The sequence below is a fragment of the Marmota flaviventris genome, chromosome 19 (assembly GCF_047511675.1).
Source record: "Marmota flaviventris isolate mMarFla1 chromosome 19, mMarFla1.hap1, whole genome shotgun sequence".
Classification (NCBI taxonomy): domain Eukaryota; kingdom Metazoa; phylum Chordata; class Mammalia; order Rodentia; family Sciuridae; genus Marmota; species Marmota flaviventris.
Window position 1 is genome coordinate 3,238,261 of NC_092516.1, and position 17,015 is coordinate 3,255,275.

The 17,015-nt window shown below is 48.9% G+C and overlaps 1 protein-coding gene across 13 annotated transcripts in view; it reads right to left on the reverse strand.

Annotated features, from left to right (window-relative positions):
* Positions 1-17,015, reverse strand: part of Rbfox1 (RNA binding fox-1 homolog 1) — a 331,305-nt gene that overhangs the window by 155,909 nt on the left and 158,381 nt on the right. For 10 of the 13 annotated variants that reach the window (XM_071605725.1, XM_034637184.2, XM_071605720.1 and 7 more), the window contains exon 2: positions 2,295-2,537. In XM_071605725.1, the coding sequence (XP_071461826.1) occupies positions 2,295-2,537 (243 nt within the window). Of the gene's footprint in view, positions 1-2,294; positions 2,538-9,473; positions 9,507-17,015 lie in introns of those variants that run through there. The other 3 variants (XM_027940593.2, XM_071605726.1, XM_071605723.1) reach the window with 2 other exon arrangements.

Below are 17,015 nucleotides of genomic sequence, written 5' to 3' on the forward strand. Positions count from 1 at the left end.
TGGTTTAAGCTCTTTCCATTGGCTTTCCATTGCTCCCAACATGGAATTCCAACTGCTATTGGCCCCTCGGCCTGGTGGATGCATAACCCCTGCCGACGATGCATTACTCCCCTGCATCCCAGACCTTCCTGCCTCAGCCTGAACACACTGGCCTCATGGAGTTCTCTGAACCAAGCTCTTTGCAACTTCAGGACCTCTGGCTTGGTATTCTTTCTGCCTGGAGAGTTTTGTCTTCTTGTCATAAATACCATCTCCTTGAAGAAATGTTCCCACACTCCCCGAGGCAGGAAGTTCTGTCCTTTTCTACCTTCCCGCGGTACCCTCTTTTCTGTAAGCGTGTGCAGCGTGGTTTGTGGAGCTAGAGCTACCAGGTTGTAGAGCTCTTTGGCATGCGCTCACTCTCTGCCTCGGACTAAGTTACAGGAGGGAAGGGGCATGTCTAGGTGGTTCAACCACAGCACCTAATGTGAGGTCGTGGCCCTACTATGTGCTCAATCAATGTCCATGAATGAAAGAATGAATTAATGAATCAGTATTTCACAGTAATTCGCTTAATAAATAATGTGTAATTGGACCTTCTTTTTATTCAAAAAACAACCTTCCCAGGCACCATTTATTATCACAAAATAACTATCACAATAAACAATGGCCCCATCACTCAGCTATCCACACAAGAAACACCTGCTAAACCAACAAACCCACTTAATGAACCCAACCCTCAGGTATAGCCACTAAACACAAAAATATAACTGCCGTACAGTTCCCCAGAGCCCAAGGTGGAAACAACCCAAATGTCCACCAACAGATGGACGTGTAACCAAAATGAGTCCTTCCACACCATGGAGTATCGACATAAATGAACGTTGGTGAATCTACGTTAAGTGGAAGAAGCCAGACAGAAAAGAACAAACACTGTGGACTCCAACGTCTTTGAACTATTCAGAAAAGGCAAATATATACAGATAGGCAGCAGAGGTAGCTGTCATAGGCTGGGGGGCGGGGAGGGAAGACTGGGTGTGTCTACCTAATGGGTGTGAGGTTTCCTTTTGGGGAGATGAAAATGTTCTAGAACTAGATGGTGCTGATGGCCATGCTCTACTGTGAATGTACTAAATGCCACTGAACTGTGTACATTAAAATGGTAAATTGTATATTACATGTATTTTATTATAACCAAGAAAGGGGAGCAGGTGACAGCAAGTTGCAGAGCATATACTATTTTGAGTATCTCTAAAAGTAGCCCCAATGAACAAAATGCTAAGCACCAAAGTTCACCCTAGGTGTCTTCTACTCCAAGAAACCTAAGAGTACTCCCAGCCCACAAACTTCTTCCCACGGGCTGGTTTCCCAGAGGCAGAGGGGGTAGGGAGAAGGGCCTTGTGCTGCCAGTGCCCTGGACTGGATGCGTGGTGCATCAGCTTCTAGGGGAGCCTGCAGGGCGAGGCTTCCTCCCCAGGTGTGGAGGAATGCATGGTTCTTGCAGGTGGTACAGGAACAAACACACACTGATTCTGATATGAAAAAGCCTATTGAGAGCTGTGTTGGAAGGCTGGCCTGTTAACACTGGTTTTCCTTTAGGGTGGTCATAAAGGGTGTTGTTTCTTTGTTTGCTTCCATGTTTGTGACCCATTTAATCCTTCTATGGACCATAACTGGGAAATCAATCATGCAACCACCAACATTAAAATACCACACTTCTCGGGAGCCAAGACCCTCTGGCCCTGCCCTGGTAGAGTCCCCACCTCTGCCTTTCCTGTGTCCCAGCTACAGGAGTCCTGAAGCCAAAACGTGGGCCACGCTCTGGTGCATTCTGCTAAGTCTCAGAAGGCTGTGGTGGGAACGGGCACCAGATTTGTTTCCAGAGTGATGGAAACATTCCAAAAGCAGATTTCAGAGAAGGGTGGGCAACTCCGTAAATACACTAAAAATCACTGCAGGGCACACCGTTTTAAAATCCGGGAAATGTATGGTGGATAGATCATCTCTCTGTCGAACCATTTCCAGTCTATTCCATGGGGATGATAGTTTGGAAAAGGCAAAAGTGTAGAACAAAAGAGATGGATGTTTCTTTTACAAACCAATGTGCGGAATGAAAAATGTGTCGATTTAAACAAATAATAAGAAAGGAGGCGCGCGGCCCAGGCAAACTTCAGGGCGTTGGTACAGCAAGAAACCACTCGGCGCCACTTGGCTGGCCTGCGTCCCTGGCTGGCCGGGTGCACCTGGGCTGTGGCTGGCACCCCCTGGCACGCGCCGGGTGCAGCGCCCCCCGCCCCAGCGTGGAGCCCACTTACTGTGGCGGTGCCGGACACGGTCTGCGCACTGGTGTCCGCGGCGCTCTGCTCCGAGTGCGACTGGGCGGGAGGGTACAGGTTTAACGTGTGCTCGGGGACGGTGGTCTGGCCCGTGTACTCTGGCGCGGGGTGGGGGTGGGGGGCCGTGTATTCCGCGGGGATGCCGTTCTGCGGCGGAGCAAACTGGGCCGAAGCGTAAGGCTGGGCCATCGTGTCAGGGGCAGCTGCTGCTTCCTGATTACCCTGCAAAATCAAAAAGGTGGAGAGAGGGAGAGAGAGCATGAGTGGGCTCCGAAGAGGACCTTGACCCTCCGCCCCAGGCCTCCTGGTCCCTGCAGCCCGAGCGCCCCCACCGCAGGCACCGCTCATGCGCCTCCGGAGACTGCCACCCCCAGAATCCCCATTTCACAGATGCAGAAATAGAGGCGCAGACCCTCAAGCACCCTTTTCCCCATCATCCAGCCTGAGATTGCAGACTGCGCAGGTCTGTGTCCTACTGGATTGGGGCTTTTTTTTTTTTTCTGTGCAGATCCTCATTTTGGAAGTCGTGAGCATGTAGTTGTCTACAGTGACAGCGCAGCCTTGATTTGATACTTAAAGTGCCAAGAGAGATTAAATTGAACGAGTGTGTTCTTGAGAGGAGAGACAATTCATCTAAGCATTTGAATTTAATCAAAGTTTTATGTGACTTGGCTCACATCATGGGGTGGGGGAGGGTCCTCTTAATGGTCCCAGTGTGTGCCTGGTGTGTGTGTATGTGAGATGTTCCCAGCCCCCATGTGAAAGAGCCAAGGAGAATTCAGGTCCTAATTTAGACAAAGATGTCCCCTGTGATATCCCCACTCAAAGCTTTTCTGCAAAATGTTGGACTTAACTCTCCTTAGCCCCATTAGTCAATCAATGCCTTTCCCCCAACCCTGGTCTTATTTTTTATAACCACAGAATATTATATAACAATTTGCCCTTCAGTTATAGCCTAAACATGCAGTATGATAATTACAGTCAAGTCAAAAGAATTAAAAAAAAAAAAAAGCCTGAATTCAAATGTTTCCATTTCAGGAAACATCTTTCTCCCTCCGCCTCCACCCCTAACTCTACCACCCTTCACACACACACACTCACACTGAAGACATAAGAAATCATAACCTAGAGGTCCAAATTTTCCATGGTCTCAAGAGATGTGATTGCACAGTCAGAAAGAAAGAAAAAATATAAAAAGCTTAGCAATTAAGCACACCGAATAGCGGCCTCTCCTATTGTCTGTGGTCAATTAGCTGTGACTTTCGCCCTCTCGCCTCCCGTAATGATAGGAGGGCACATGGCCTCAGTACCCTCCAGGAACATTCTAGAGCACATTCTACTGAAGTAGCTCGAGCACAGCAGATATGTGGTGCTGGGGGAGGGTGCTCCCAGAAGAACACATGGATTTGTTGAGAGAGGACCCTTAATTAGAATGTTAAAGCTGACACTTGGAAGAGAACGGAGCTTGGGAGAAGTTTAAAACCTTTTATAAGTGAGAACATTCCCGCCAGGCTCCTTCCTCCTCCAGACTCGTTTTCCCAAATGTCTGTGCCACTGGAAGTGCAAGCGTGCATGTGTCTCATCCAACACTTTCTGTGGCATCTGTGGCAGTAGAGGGTCTGCCTGGGCTGAGGCTGGGCTGCTGGGTGCCCACAGGACCCCGTCTCTCCTTGGAAAACTCAGAGCACGCATATTGTCCTTGTCATGGGGTTCTTTAGAAACAGCCCAGTTTCAGTTTGGGGAACATTCCCACTCAGCCCTCCTGGTGCCAGCCCTGTTGCCAGGTAGGCACAGCCATGTGACAGCAGGCTGGCCAAATCAGAAGGTTATGTAGCCACAGGCATGGGGATTTCAGTTCACACCCATCTATTTAGGGACCTCACTACTGAGGTAAGCCCAGTTCACTCTGCATTCTGATGCAGACTCTGGAAAGAAGTTTTATTGTCACTGTGATTGGCGGCTGTAAACATACCCAAGTCTGCAGCTGCCAAGAACTGACACTTGAAAAGGACCTGCATACAGATGTGGCCACACACAGGCAGGTGGGAACAAGAGGGATCAACGGAGTTCTTGAAACATCATTTGAAGTCTAGCATCTAGCCATACCTGCATTAGTAACACCCTTGTTTATTTTATTTACATGAGTAAATGTACTATTTTCCAACAGCTTTATTGAGATATCATTAACATAAAAATTGTACATATTTAAGATATATAACTTGTTGTTTTGAGATACATATAATATATATTTATACACATATATACATATGCTGTGAAAAGATCACCACGTTCCAGTCAGTTAACTTAGCTATCACCTCCACACGGTTACCATTTGCCTGTGTGTGTGTGTGCGTGGTGAGAAGATTTAATTTAAGTTGTACCCTCTTAGCACATTTCAAGTATAAAAAACACAGCACTTCTAACGCTCATCCCCACGCTGTGTATCAGCGCTGCAGAACTTAGGCATCTTGCATAACTGAAATGTTGTACCCTTTGCCTTATTGTCTCTAAGCCAGTTTTTCTGTTACAACTCAAAGGGTCTTGACTCAAAAAGAGAGAGAGAAAAAAATAAATCCTTGGTATTTCATAACTAGAGTCTTCTTTCCCTGGGCTAGTCAAGGAACGTGTTCCTGTATATGGAACTCTCATGACCACATCACTTCTCCACGCCTGACTGAAAGCCCCCCCCCAAATGTCTGCATCTTGGGAAGCTTCCAGAGGGAATTCACCATGTTAGAGTCAGCTTCCATCCAGGTGTGTCTCAACTTCTGCCATCTTCCACCTGCTCCATCTCTGAATGGAAAGGCAGACTTGGGGAAACTCCAGGTGTGACCACCTAGCAGAGCACAAATGATACCTAAGCCAGGACACAGGCTGCAGTCTCACAGAGGCCCAGGGGCTCCCTGCTTCTCCAGAGAAAAGACCTCCACTAGGAACACAACCCTGCAGAGAAGCCTCAGGACGTTGGGACTGTCCCTTAGCACCTGCAGAGCAAAAGTTCTTCTGGGATCTGAGGCTTCTCTGCAGTGGAAAGGGAGGACCACCTTCTCTCCCATCTGCTGTGGGAGAGAAGGTGGTCCACCCTGCCCACACCATCAGGGCTCTCCACTCACAGCCCCTCTGCATGGGAAGCCCCCACGCCTGGCCTGGCCAATCCTATCTTCTTGTTCAGGTCCCACGTCAGGAGCTCCCTCCTCCAGCAAGCCTTCCTTGACACCTAGCCCAGCTCCACGCTCCACCACAGCGTGTGGCCACATCTCACATGACCCCCATAACCACTGCTGCCTCTTCAGGTGCCTGTGAGCTCCCCGAGGACAGGTGGCTGGGCCACGTCCACCGAGCTGTCTCCAAGCTCCATCAGCACAGCAGAGCTGTGGTCCCATTTCCCAGGGTCTGCTCAGTGAATGTGCGCTTGAAGAAAGGAAGTCTGGCTCGGAAGCCTCATGCACAGCAGGAGGTAGGGTGGGAGGAGCAGAGAGGACTCAGCAAAGGACTCAGGGGCCCAATCTAGTCCACCTCGTGGTTTTGTAAATGAAGTTTTATCAGGACACAGCCCTGCTCATCTCTTTCCATACTGTCTCTGGCCACTTTTGTACTACAATGGCAGTGTTTAATAATTGCGACGGAAAACACACATCCCCCAAAGACTGCATCTGGGCCTATGCATAAACAGCTTCTAATGGCCATGTCAGAATGCCATTAGACATGGGGCACTGCTAGGAGCCCATCATTGCAAAAACAGTAGAGAGTAAAAAGCTGGCCCACAGGAGGAAGAGGCAGGAGGGGGTACTTGTACTCTACCTGAACCAAGGGCAGGTGATGTCAGCTGGCCTTGGAGAAGGGTGGTGTTGAGGAGGGAACAAAAGGAGGGGTCAGAATCTTTTCTGAAATTTGCTTTCCATCACCAGATGTCAGCATCACCTTCCTGTAACCACACATGCATGTGTGCACACATACACACATGCACGCGCGAGGTCTCTCTCTCTCTCTCACACACAGAGGCTGCAAACACAGCACAAGTGGGCTCATAAGGAGAAGGTCCATCCTGGCCTCAGGCTTCTATGCTCCATCTGAAAGGCAGCCCCACCTCCTGTCTGGAGCTCACCAGACAAGCTGGATGACAGTGTCCTTTGCCTCAGGCCTGGTGCATGCCAGACACCCTGCCAGTTACTTTATATCAGTAGCTCTTGAACCAGCTTACCAGGGGACAGGAGGCAGTGACTAGAGGCATTCTTCGTTGTCACCACTGGAGGAGGAAGTGCTCTGGGTATGTAGTGAGTGAGATCAAGGATGGTGCTGGACACCCTGCAGTAGTACACAGGACTGCCCCTGCCTCAAAGACATCTGTGGACCCCCTAGTTTACTAGTGCCTAGGTCTGCACCTCTAATTCCACTTCACTTTACAGTTAAAGACGCTCTAGCACAGTCTTGGGAAATAACTATGCAAAGTCATAGCCACAGGTCCTTCCTAGGAAAACCAGGAGTTGAACCATGCCCATCTTCATCCAGTGCCCAGGGATCTCTCATTGGGCAAGGGAATCACCTAGCAGGGAGGTTGGTCATTCTCTTAAATATGCAACCCCCTCCCTCTCACATACATCATGGGCCCAAGATCTGTCTTCCACACCCTGTTGTGGGGATGCCAGGCACTGGGGTATTTGATGCTAACATGCCAGCAAATCTCTCTGCCAGGTAAGGAAGGTGATCCTTGGCTAGTGTGGGGCAGCAGCTTGGGAAACCTCTGCACCATGTCTCCAACCTGAGGCCTGGCTTCAGAATTCTCTGAACCTGTCCCAGGATGAGTTAGGGCCAACAGAGGCCAGCGGGAGAAGGTCCAAGCTGGCCTCAGGCTTCTGTGCTCCAGAGCAAACCACGCCCTTCTGGCCAACCCAGGGCACAAGCTCTTAGGACCACGTCCACGGCAGCGAAGGGGCCTACAGTTAGCATCCAGGTACATGAGGCTCTAGGTTCATCCTGTACCTGGAGTTCCCAAGCAGATGTTGGGGGGGACCCCCTGCAGTTACTTATTAACACCGACAGCCGTTCCAGAGAGACCCTAATTAATATTCCCAACATTTGCACTTTAGGCTAATTACAGCTAATATTTAATTAAGATCATTGTACTTCCTGTGGAATTACTTTCCACCTTCAAATGACTTCAGAGATGTCTTTGTTCCCTCCCAAGTGATGTTCCTAGATTCTCTGCTTGGCTGAAATGCATTTTCTGGAAAAATACATGAACACTAAGGGCATCTTTTCCACTCCAGGTCACGGCTCAGACTGGGCTGGTGAATGGGTCCCGTGGAAAGCCAACGCCAACTCCAGTAGGTGACGGTGACCGGCCAAATGATGGGAGCCTGGCGGCTAGACATTCCCTCATTCCCAGAAGCTGCCTGCTTTCTCCCAACCCCATGCCAAACCCCCACCTTTCCCTAAATAAATGGAACAGTGGAAGAGGCTGGGATATTTGCAGAGTCAGGGTGCACGTGGGTGTGCTTGCGGAGGGTGATTCTCCCTCACGAGTGTCCCCCACATCACCCAGCAAGTGAGCGAAGAGCTTCTGCAAACCTCACATCCAATTCTGAGTGCCAGGACTTTCTCGGGTGGCTGCCAACTACACAAAAGGGGAAGGGCAGGCGGGCGGGTGGGAAGAGGCCCCGGCCTCGTACCTGAAGACTCACTGTTCCTGCTGCAACCCCGAGTACAAGCTTGGACGCAAGGATCGACGTCGGGATAAATGTAGAAGAGACTCCCTCGTCCTCAAAACACCAAACCTATCAGTCCATTAGAGCAACTCAAAAACCAGCATGAGGATGTGGAACCCTGTCATTACCCAAGGCACCCCAATGGGTAGTTTTCACTCTGTTACTGAGAGCAAAAGGATTATTCAAATGCAACCAAGTCTGATTCCTAAAAGAAAAAAAAAAAAGGAGTCATTTCAATTTAAATATTTTACTGAAGCATGAAATAGCCAGAATATTATTGCTATTTTAAGACAGATGCTGTAATCTGACTGTTTAGCCTCGTGGGTACGCGCACATGCAGACAGCCACACCTCTAAAGTCCTCGGTTTCCCCGGCCCTTCCGTCCCCTGCCCCTGTACTTCCTTCCTGAGGTAGGCTCAGGAGATGGAGCTGTTTCTGCTGCTGTCCCCAGACCCCCTCCTCTGTGCACTGCCCTGAGAGGCTTAATAAAGTAGTTTTGGAAAACTAATAAGAGAACAAAGGGTGGCAGCCGTTCAGACTTTGCAGAATATTTCGTCTCAAGATCTAATGCAAACCACATTTCAACTGAGAAATAGCCTTTACGTGGCGGAGCACGAAATGCCTTATTCCATCCATTGTAACTGCCTGCCTTTCCCCGACAGGGAAAGGAGCCTGTCTGTGTAGCTGCCCAGGTGGACTGGAAGGTAATCAGGTGTTTTCCTGTGCGTGTGTGTGTGTGTGTGTGTGTTTGAACAGTCAAACTTCTTGAGCACCCCTGCCCTTTTTGGCTTCTGGAATTTATATATCCCTAGTTTATTTCTTGACTCTGCCCCACCAAAAAAAAAAAAACCCTCCTGGACTAAAGACAATTCTTATAAGAGAAGAAATGCACAGGAATGTTTAACACCTAATAAGCCTGCTGATTGCACCTGTCCACACCACCAAGGCAGGCAGCGGTTCCAGCCGCCACGGGACCCCCAACCCCCCATGGGACCCTCGACCCCCCACCCCCGGCGCAGACTCGCTGGAGGAAACGGCACACTCCTGTGCTGCCTGCAGCCTTCAGTCTTGCTGACAGTTTGTTTTACTTCAGTTTAGTAGCCTGGTCTGATCTACTTCTCTGGCAAGAAATCCTGCATATTCAGAGAAAGCCTCTTGTGCTGAACTGAAATGAGCTAACCGGTACCATGCCCCGGGGGCACTGGAACAAAGGAGGAAAATACAAAATGACACCAGGAACCTGGTGGTTCTGCGACCAGCCCAGCTCCGCACGGAGTCGAAAGCCCCCTCCACCCCCACCCCACACAGTCTTCACAGAAACTCCTGTCCTTAGCCCAGGCTTGATGCACCACGCAAACTCAGAGAGCACAGCCTCAGCGCCGGGAAAGGGAAAGGCTTTGCTTCATTCGAATCACAATTTCAAGTGAAAAATTAAATGGAAAAAAAAAAATACCTGCTGCACCCGTCTGCATCCTGTCTCTTCCATAAACTTAGCAGCTGTTCTGGTCCCACACCACAAAGCATCTGCCCAAATCAACCCTCGATTAGGAGCGAGGGTGTGTGCTCTGGGCAACGTGCGGATGATCGGGGTGTTGAAGGACGGGGAGCTGAGGCCGCCTGGCTGACCTCCCCCTCAACATCTGACTGCACCCAAAACCAGCCCCAGATGGGACTCTTCTGCAAGGGAGGCCTGGCCCATCAATCACGGCTCGCTCCTCCTCTGGCTGCTGCTCTCAGTTTCAGAGTGCACCACTGAGCAGATGATTATGTACAAGAAAGGAACACACCACACGCGCGCACACACACACACACGCACGCACACACACAGTGCTCAACTACATTAATAGCTGTTTAAAAAACATTAGAAGTGCTATTCTACGCATCGCCTAGAGCTGGGATTTTTCATTACTAAACTAAATATATGGTATGCAAAGTTATAAAATCTACTGGGAAGCTGGCTACCAGCTTTATTTATTTTTTTTTAAGAGGCGATAGGGATGTTTGGGGGTAGCAGGGCAAGAGACACGGGGCGACAAAGAAAGCCCGAGGAGAGAAAGAGATGGTCATAGGTAAATAAAAAACTCCCATGAGAACATCGGTGAGAATGATTTTGTAACAGTGCTGCCTGGTTAATAAAAACAGGGTCCTGACGAGTACTTGGAAGAGTTTGAAGCCCAGCTCCTTTGCAGGGTCTCTGTGTGAACATAAAACAAGTCATTGCAATACTCTGGGCTCCAGAATTTGCTTCCATTTAATGGGGAAAATGACGGGTGACTTTAGAGCATTATTGGGAGGATCAAATTAAAAATCAAATTGCAACCAACAAAACACACACCGGGCCTGGCTTGAAGTCAGCATCAAATAAACAGATTTGGTTAATTCACATCCAGTGAAATGGGAAGTGACATCCCAAACCATCTTTGTCCCCAGGCTTTGGAGTCGAATGTGGCAAGAGGTATATCATAAAGTCTCACACCAATGCCCACAGAATCCCAGGGATGATACGTGCTTTGAGGAAAAGGAACGGGCATCTGCTCTCTCCTTCTCTTCAACTTTAGTTTTTTTCCAAGCTCAATGTTATTTTCTTTTCTCTAAATAGGAAAAAATAAAAGCTTGTACCAAAAAAAAAAAAAAAAAAAAATCCCTACTGAAGCCCTACAAGCAGCCCCTTTATTTAAAGCTGCAAATATGTTGTTCTTCCTTTATTGTTAAAATTGCAACAACAAGAGGAAAACGTCACATTTCAGTTGTATTTGGTCATGTCACTCTTGCTCAGTGAGGGAAAGGTTCCAAGGGTCCCATCTGCCCTCCTGGCGGAAGCTGCTTAGGGCAGAGCCTCCGTGCTAGGAGAAGAGGGATCATGCTGGACTGGGGTGGGGGTGGGGTGCTGGCTAGGTCTGCTCAGATGATCACACTTGTAATTAAAGCACGCAGAGGAGGAGGAGGTGGGGCTGGAAGAGGCCACCGGGAACAGGTACTAGTTCAGAGAGCCCCTGGGGAAATTTATTTTTTTCTTAAATTCCAGCTCCCTAAAGTCAGAAAGAAAATCTGGGTCAACAGCACATGCAGCACCCTCACACTCCTGGCTCCAGTCCCACCCTGGAATTTGTCTGGTGCACCAGGTAGGGGAGAAGCCAGTGCCCTCGGGTTCCTCGATGGGATTTGGCGGCTGCCCCTCGGCACTGCCCAGTCTAGGGAGCCCTGGGCCTTCCTTGCCAGACGGAAGCCCAGCACATGTGGAGAGCGGCCATCCTCCAGAGCCAGGAACCCCCTGTCCTCGCTGATAACTACAGAGCCAAACTCCTGTCCGCTGACCCGGGAGAAAGAGGGGACCAGGGGATGAAACCACCAGCGTCCAGGAGAAAGATGGTGGAAAGGCTAGAAAACAACTGGAAAGAATCAGAAGAACCTAAACAGAGAGGAGGGTTTCGGTAAAAAGAACCTGGGAGATACAACACGACAGGGCCCCTCACCCCCGTAGTAACTGTGGGATTGTTGTTTAGAGTCAGGCACCAGGACTCCACCTGGGACCTGCCATCAGCACTGCCCAAGGCCCTCTGAAGCGTTCTGACACACAACCCCAGGGAAAGGCATTCTGCAGGGGATGCCTCCAGGTTCCAAAATCCAAGCAGGGTCCCACCCTGATCATCTTTAAATAAACAGTACGGCATGGGAGAGGCACAGGGTAGTAAGAGTTCGCATCTGTCATGAAACCTTCGTGGGAGTGAACTGGATTGCAGTGTAAAATAAATGAAAGAAAAGCCCCTATGCTATGATTTCCAGGGTTTGCTACCCTCCAACCCTCTACCAATGCTGCCTCATGGGATCCCAGTCAAACACTAGGAAGTCAAGCGCACACTGGTGGAGCAGCCGGTAGGTCACCTAACCCTCGTGTGCCCCGGTTTCCTTATTCATAAACTACCCACAGTGTTAGATATTCTTCCCAAGGAGCGTCCTATGAAGCTTGAGGGGGAAAATCTGTAGGGATGACTTTTGCCATCTAAAAATACTTAAGCACGTATGTCCCATTGTGGGAATGAAAGTTATCCCTTCTAGTCCACCAAAGTTCCTCCTCTGAAGAACACAAAGAGGTGAGGGCAGTGGACTTGATGGGTCACCTACTGTGATTCAGACGCTTTAATCCTCACAAACCCTATGAGGATGACATTACAGTCTCCTTTACAGGTGAGAGAACTGAGATGCTCACCTAGCAGAAAAATACATTCCAACCTATGGGAACTAGTGAAATAGCAAGTGGAGGGACCTCAGTCTTAACCTAACCTGGTTTAACGGAAGAATTCCTGCTACTGAATCCATACTGAGATGAAGATGGTGGCGGGATGAAGATGGCGATGGTGGCAGTGTAGATGATGGAGGTGGTGTTGATGATGGTGGTGGTGGTGATGATGGTGGTGGTGGTGATGATGGTGGTGGTGGTGATGATGGTGGTGGTATTGATGATGGTGGTGGTGGTGATGATGGTGGTGGTATTGATGATGGTGGTGGTGTTGATGATGGTGGTGGTGGTGATGATGGTGGTGGTATTGATGATGGTGGTTGTGGTGATGATGGTGGTGGTGGTGATGATGGTGGTGGTGTTGATGGTGGTGGTGGTGATGATGGTGATGGTGTTGATGATGGTGATGGTGTTGATGATGGTGGTGGTGGTGATGATGGTGGTGGTGGTGATGATGGAGGTGGTGTTGATGATGGTGGTGGTGGTGATGATGGTGGTGGTGGTGATGATGGTGGTGGCAATGGTGGCAGTGTAGATGATGGTGGTGGTGTTGATGATGGTGGTGATGATGATGGTGTTGATGATGGTGGTGCAGATGATGGTGGTGATGATGGTGGTGTTGATGATGGTGGTGCAGATGATGGTGGTGGTGGTGGCAATGGTGGCAGTGTTGATGATGGTGGTGATGGTGATGAAGATGGTGCTGATGCTGGGGATGTTGATGACCATGGTGGTGATGGTGAAGAAGGTGAAGATGATTCTGGGGATAGTGAAGATGGTGGTGAGGCTTGGGGTGGAGAAGGTGGTGGTATCGGTGATGAAGATGACAATGGTAGTGGAAAGAACCATTCCTTGGGCACCAACTAAATACCAATCACTATTCTAGGCATTGAGGATGCAAGATTCACGAGAGCCTTGCCTTTGTCACCTCAGTTCACTAGAACTGGAGGTAGCGCGGACTGCGCCCCTTGCTCACACGCACACAACCACTCAGTGCTCTTCATCCAAATCTGTCGACCCTTCAACTCTGGATCCGTCAACTCTGGGAGATGGTTTCGAGGCCTCCTCATTCTGGGAAGCACACAAACCTCAGTCCCTAAGTGTGCTGGCTTATGGAAAAGCACCTCTTGGATAAAGAACTCTGCAGCTGCCCTGAGGCCATAATTCACAACGAGGAACGTGCAGAAAGATAACAACAAGGATCCACATCACAGATTCCAGAGGAAGCAATTTGCTTCACTTCGCTTCCTGGCCTTGCCAGGGAAGCTCAGAGGACAGAAGACATCTTGCTGCATCTGACAAACACCAGCCCCAGAAGCACACACCGACTCAGTGGGTGGCAGACTTGCGATGACGAGGTGTCATGTTTCCAAAGTGTTCCGTCCTGATTTTCCATTTGGAGGTACAGAAGACAATGTAGGGTTGTTTTTTTTCTCAACTCCTCGAAAGTTAGTGACAATCAAATATTTATGGTACTTTGTACAAGTCGGAACGCCGATAGGGGCACTTCTGAGGTGATATTTCCAGAGGGAAATATGCTGAACTTTACGCTCGTAAAAACTTAGCAGCCTCTGGGGTCAGGGAAGTTCCCAGCCAATAGCAGCAGGTACTTAGGAAAATCAGTTTCCCATCTTGTTCATCCCTGTCCCAGGGGCTCAGAGGACCCTAGATTGTCCTTTAAAAGCCTTGTCCAAGGTGGGCGTGGTATACGCATTTTCCTATCTGGCTTGAACTAGAGTGTAAACTCCCTGAGTACAGGAGCCCCCCACCCCCTGTCTTGTGTCACACACACACACACACACACACACACACACACACTCTCAAAGTGTTTTGTGGATGGAAAGAGGGATCTTGAGCTCCTCCCCTCAGCCCTACTCTTACCGAGATACAGTCTGACTAGCTTGGCACCCGGGGCACAGAGAACAAGGTCAAAGCCATTAGCTCTTGCTCTTCCTCGTGAAAAGACTCGTCCCCACTGCAGCAGCCCGAATCTGTCCTGCAGGATTTCTTGCCGAAAGTCACAGGGCACAGGCCTCATCCATCTGTCTGTGACACAGCCCAGTGTGCCCTGTTATTACCTTTCACGGATACAAGAGCGGCCAGGAATGACTGAGCACCTTCTTTAAGTACCAGACGGTGTTGGCCACTCTGTATGGTTCAGGGACGTTCCCTGACTTCACCTGCTCAGGCGCTGTTTGAAGCTGATTTTTAGCTCCCCCACTTTACAGACAAGAAAGCATAAGGTTAGAGATAAAGGATCTGCTCCTGAACAGCAGACCCAAACTCAAATGGAGGTCTTCCTCCACATCTGAGGTCCTTTCCACGATCTGTCATTGACCTCTCCACACCAAGACAAGGGCTGACATCTATAAGGGTTATGGTTTGCAATTTAGCCCCAAAATAGTTTTTTTTGAAATATTCTGACAAATTCCTGAAGGATCTGAGCAAAGTTGGAGAACACCAGGAGAGCAGGGGGTGGTGTTCCTCCTCTGCTGAGATCCAGGACACCAGGTGGGTCAATCATGCTCTTGATGACAGTGATGCTACTGTTGAAAATAGCAACGATACAATTAGAAGGGTTTCCACCATATACATGTCGATGCCCTCAACGTCCTAAAACTGGAACTCCCTTGAGCAGCCCAGGCCCCTGATGGATGTGTGCACAAAGACTATCTTCATCTCAGAGGTCAAAGGCTTTGAAAAGCCAAAGAGGCTAAGCACATTATTAGAGGTCACCCAAGGATGCATGGACAAACTTGTTTTTGTTCTTTTTTAGTTAAACATGACAGTAGAGTGTATTTTGACATATCATACCTACATGGTGTATAACTTCCCCTTCTTGTGGTTGCACATGATGTGGAGTTACACTGGTTGTGTGTTCACGTATGAACATAGGAAAGTGATGTCCAATTCATTCCACTGTCTTTCCTATTCCCATCCTCCCTTCCCCCCACTTCCCCTGTCCAAGTGCAATGAAACTTGTACCAATCTAAATCTTACCCTGGAGCCAAACTTTACGACCACTATGACTTTTAACTTTTTATCTTTAAATAATTACACATCATAGCCAGTTTCAAAACAAACATGGAGGAAGGTCTGTGTGGCCTTTATCTTCTTTTACCCAACAGAATCTCTTATGTAACCACAATTCAGTGTCAAGAGCAGGAAAAGGACTCCATCTATTCTTTTTTTTCTTTTTTAATCAGGGATGGAACACAGGGGTGCTTATCCACTGAGCCACAACCCTAGCCCTTCTACATCTTCTTCTTCGTTTTTTTGAAACAGGATCTCCCTAAGTTGCTTAGGGCCTCATTAAGAGGCTGAGGTTGGCTTTGAACTTGCGATCCTCCTTCTTCAGCCTCCCAAGCCACTAGGACCACAGGCATATACCACCGTGCCTGGGTCCATCTAGTACTTTAAATTGCTGTAAATAACACAAGAGTGACAGCAGCAGAGACTAGGTCACTGTGGGTGTCTGCCACCAATGCCATCCCTTCACCAGCTGCCAACCACAGTCACAAATGAGTCGTAGAGACGGAAGTGCAGATGAACAAGTGGAAAATAGAACCTTGCTGATACACATCGGCAAAAACTCTTTTCCTAAGGGCAGAGACAGAAAGTGCATTTTAAATTGTACTCCAGTGCAGGTTCTGGGCCTTGTAGATATGGAGGAAAGCTCAATCCTAAACAGTTGCTCATCGTCCATCTCTGGTCACCAGCCCACTCTTTTCTAGAGAAGGGGGGGTGATTCTCAGTCCCACCATCAGGGTAGCATCAGTGTCCGATCCACATTCAAGATGAGTTGAAGTAAGCTCCGCCATTGCTACTAATACTACATTTAGCCAAATTCACAAAGGAAAAGGATGGTTTTTAAGTAGCTTGCCTAGGTTACTCTGTGTAATGTCACTGTTACCTGTTCCACCAGAGCCATGCGGGGGAGTCCCTGCCACTCTCTAAAGTGAGAAGTGGATAGATGTCCCTGTGAGAGGAGGTCGCTACACATGCCAAGTACCCTGGAGAGACAGCAGCTGCGTTGTGCATCTTGCCATCTAAAGGACCCCCCTAAGGATGTCACCAAGGGGCAGACGATAGATTTGGAAAATTGAAAACATCAAGTCACAGTGCTGAAGAGAGAATCACCACCTGTCTCCACTGGGATCAGGTTACAGATGCTGAAAAACCCTGTCCAAGGGGAAGGTCGGCATTCACACGAATCAGGGCCTAGTGTGGGCACCACATCCTCCATATCCATAATTCAGAACCACGTCTTCTCACACACACCCCCTTACAATGTCCTCCAGGGGTCCAGAAGGTTCACGTCCCTCTGCCACTCACCAACCTGCCTTCTTCAACTTCGGCCTCTGCTCTAACCTGGACACACAACATAGCTCAAACAATCACACGGCTTTGAGGAGACCCTCCATGGTTACAACTCGGGAAATACTTAGCACCCCGGCGTTGTACATAATAAATTTATAAAGCCAAAAAATTGGAGTGTATTTTTAATCATTCCATTCCTTCCCCGGGAAATCCCAGACCTCTCACAGGACCCTATGCTCCTTCTGGGCAGGTTTCTGCATCATCTTTTGCATTTCCCTCGCTGCTCCTGGATTTTGTAATCAGGTGTTTGACATGATAAATATCGGTTGGCTTGCACTCACCTCTCTTGTAGAAAGGTGTCTAATCTGGTTATTGCAAGAGGCAAAGACGATAAAATATGACCTTGTCTTTCACTGTGTGTTGCTTAAGTTTTAGGCT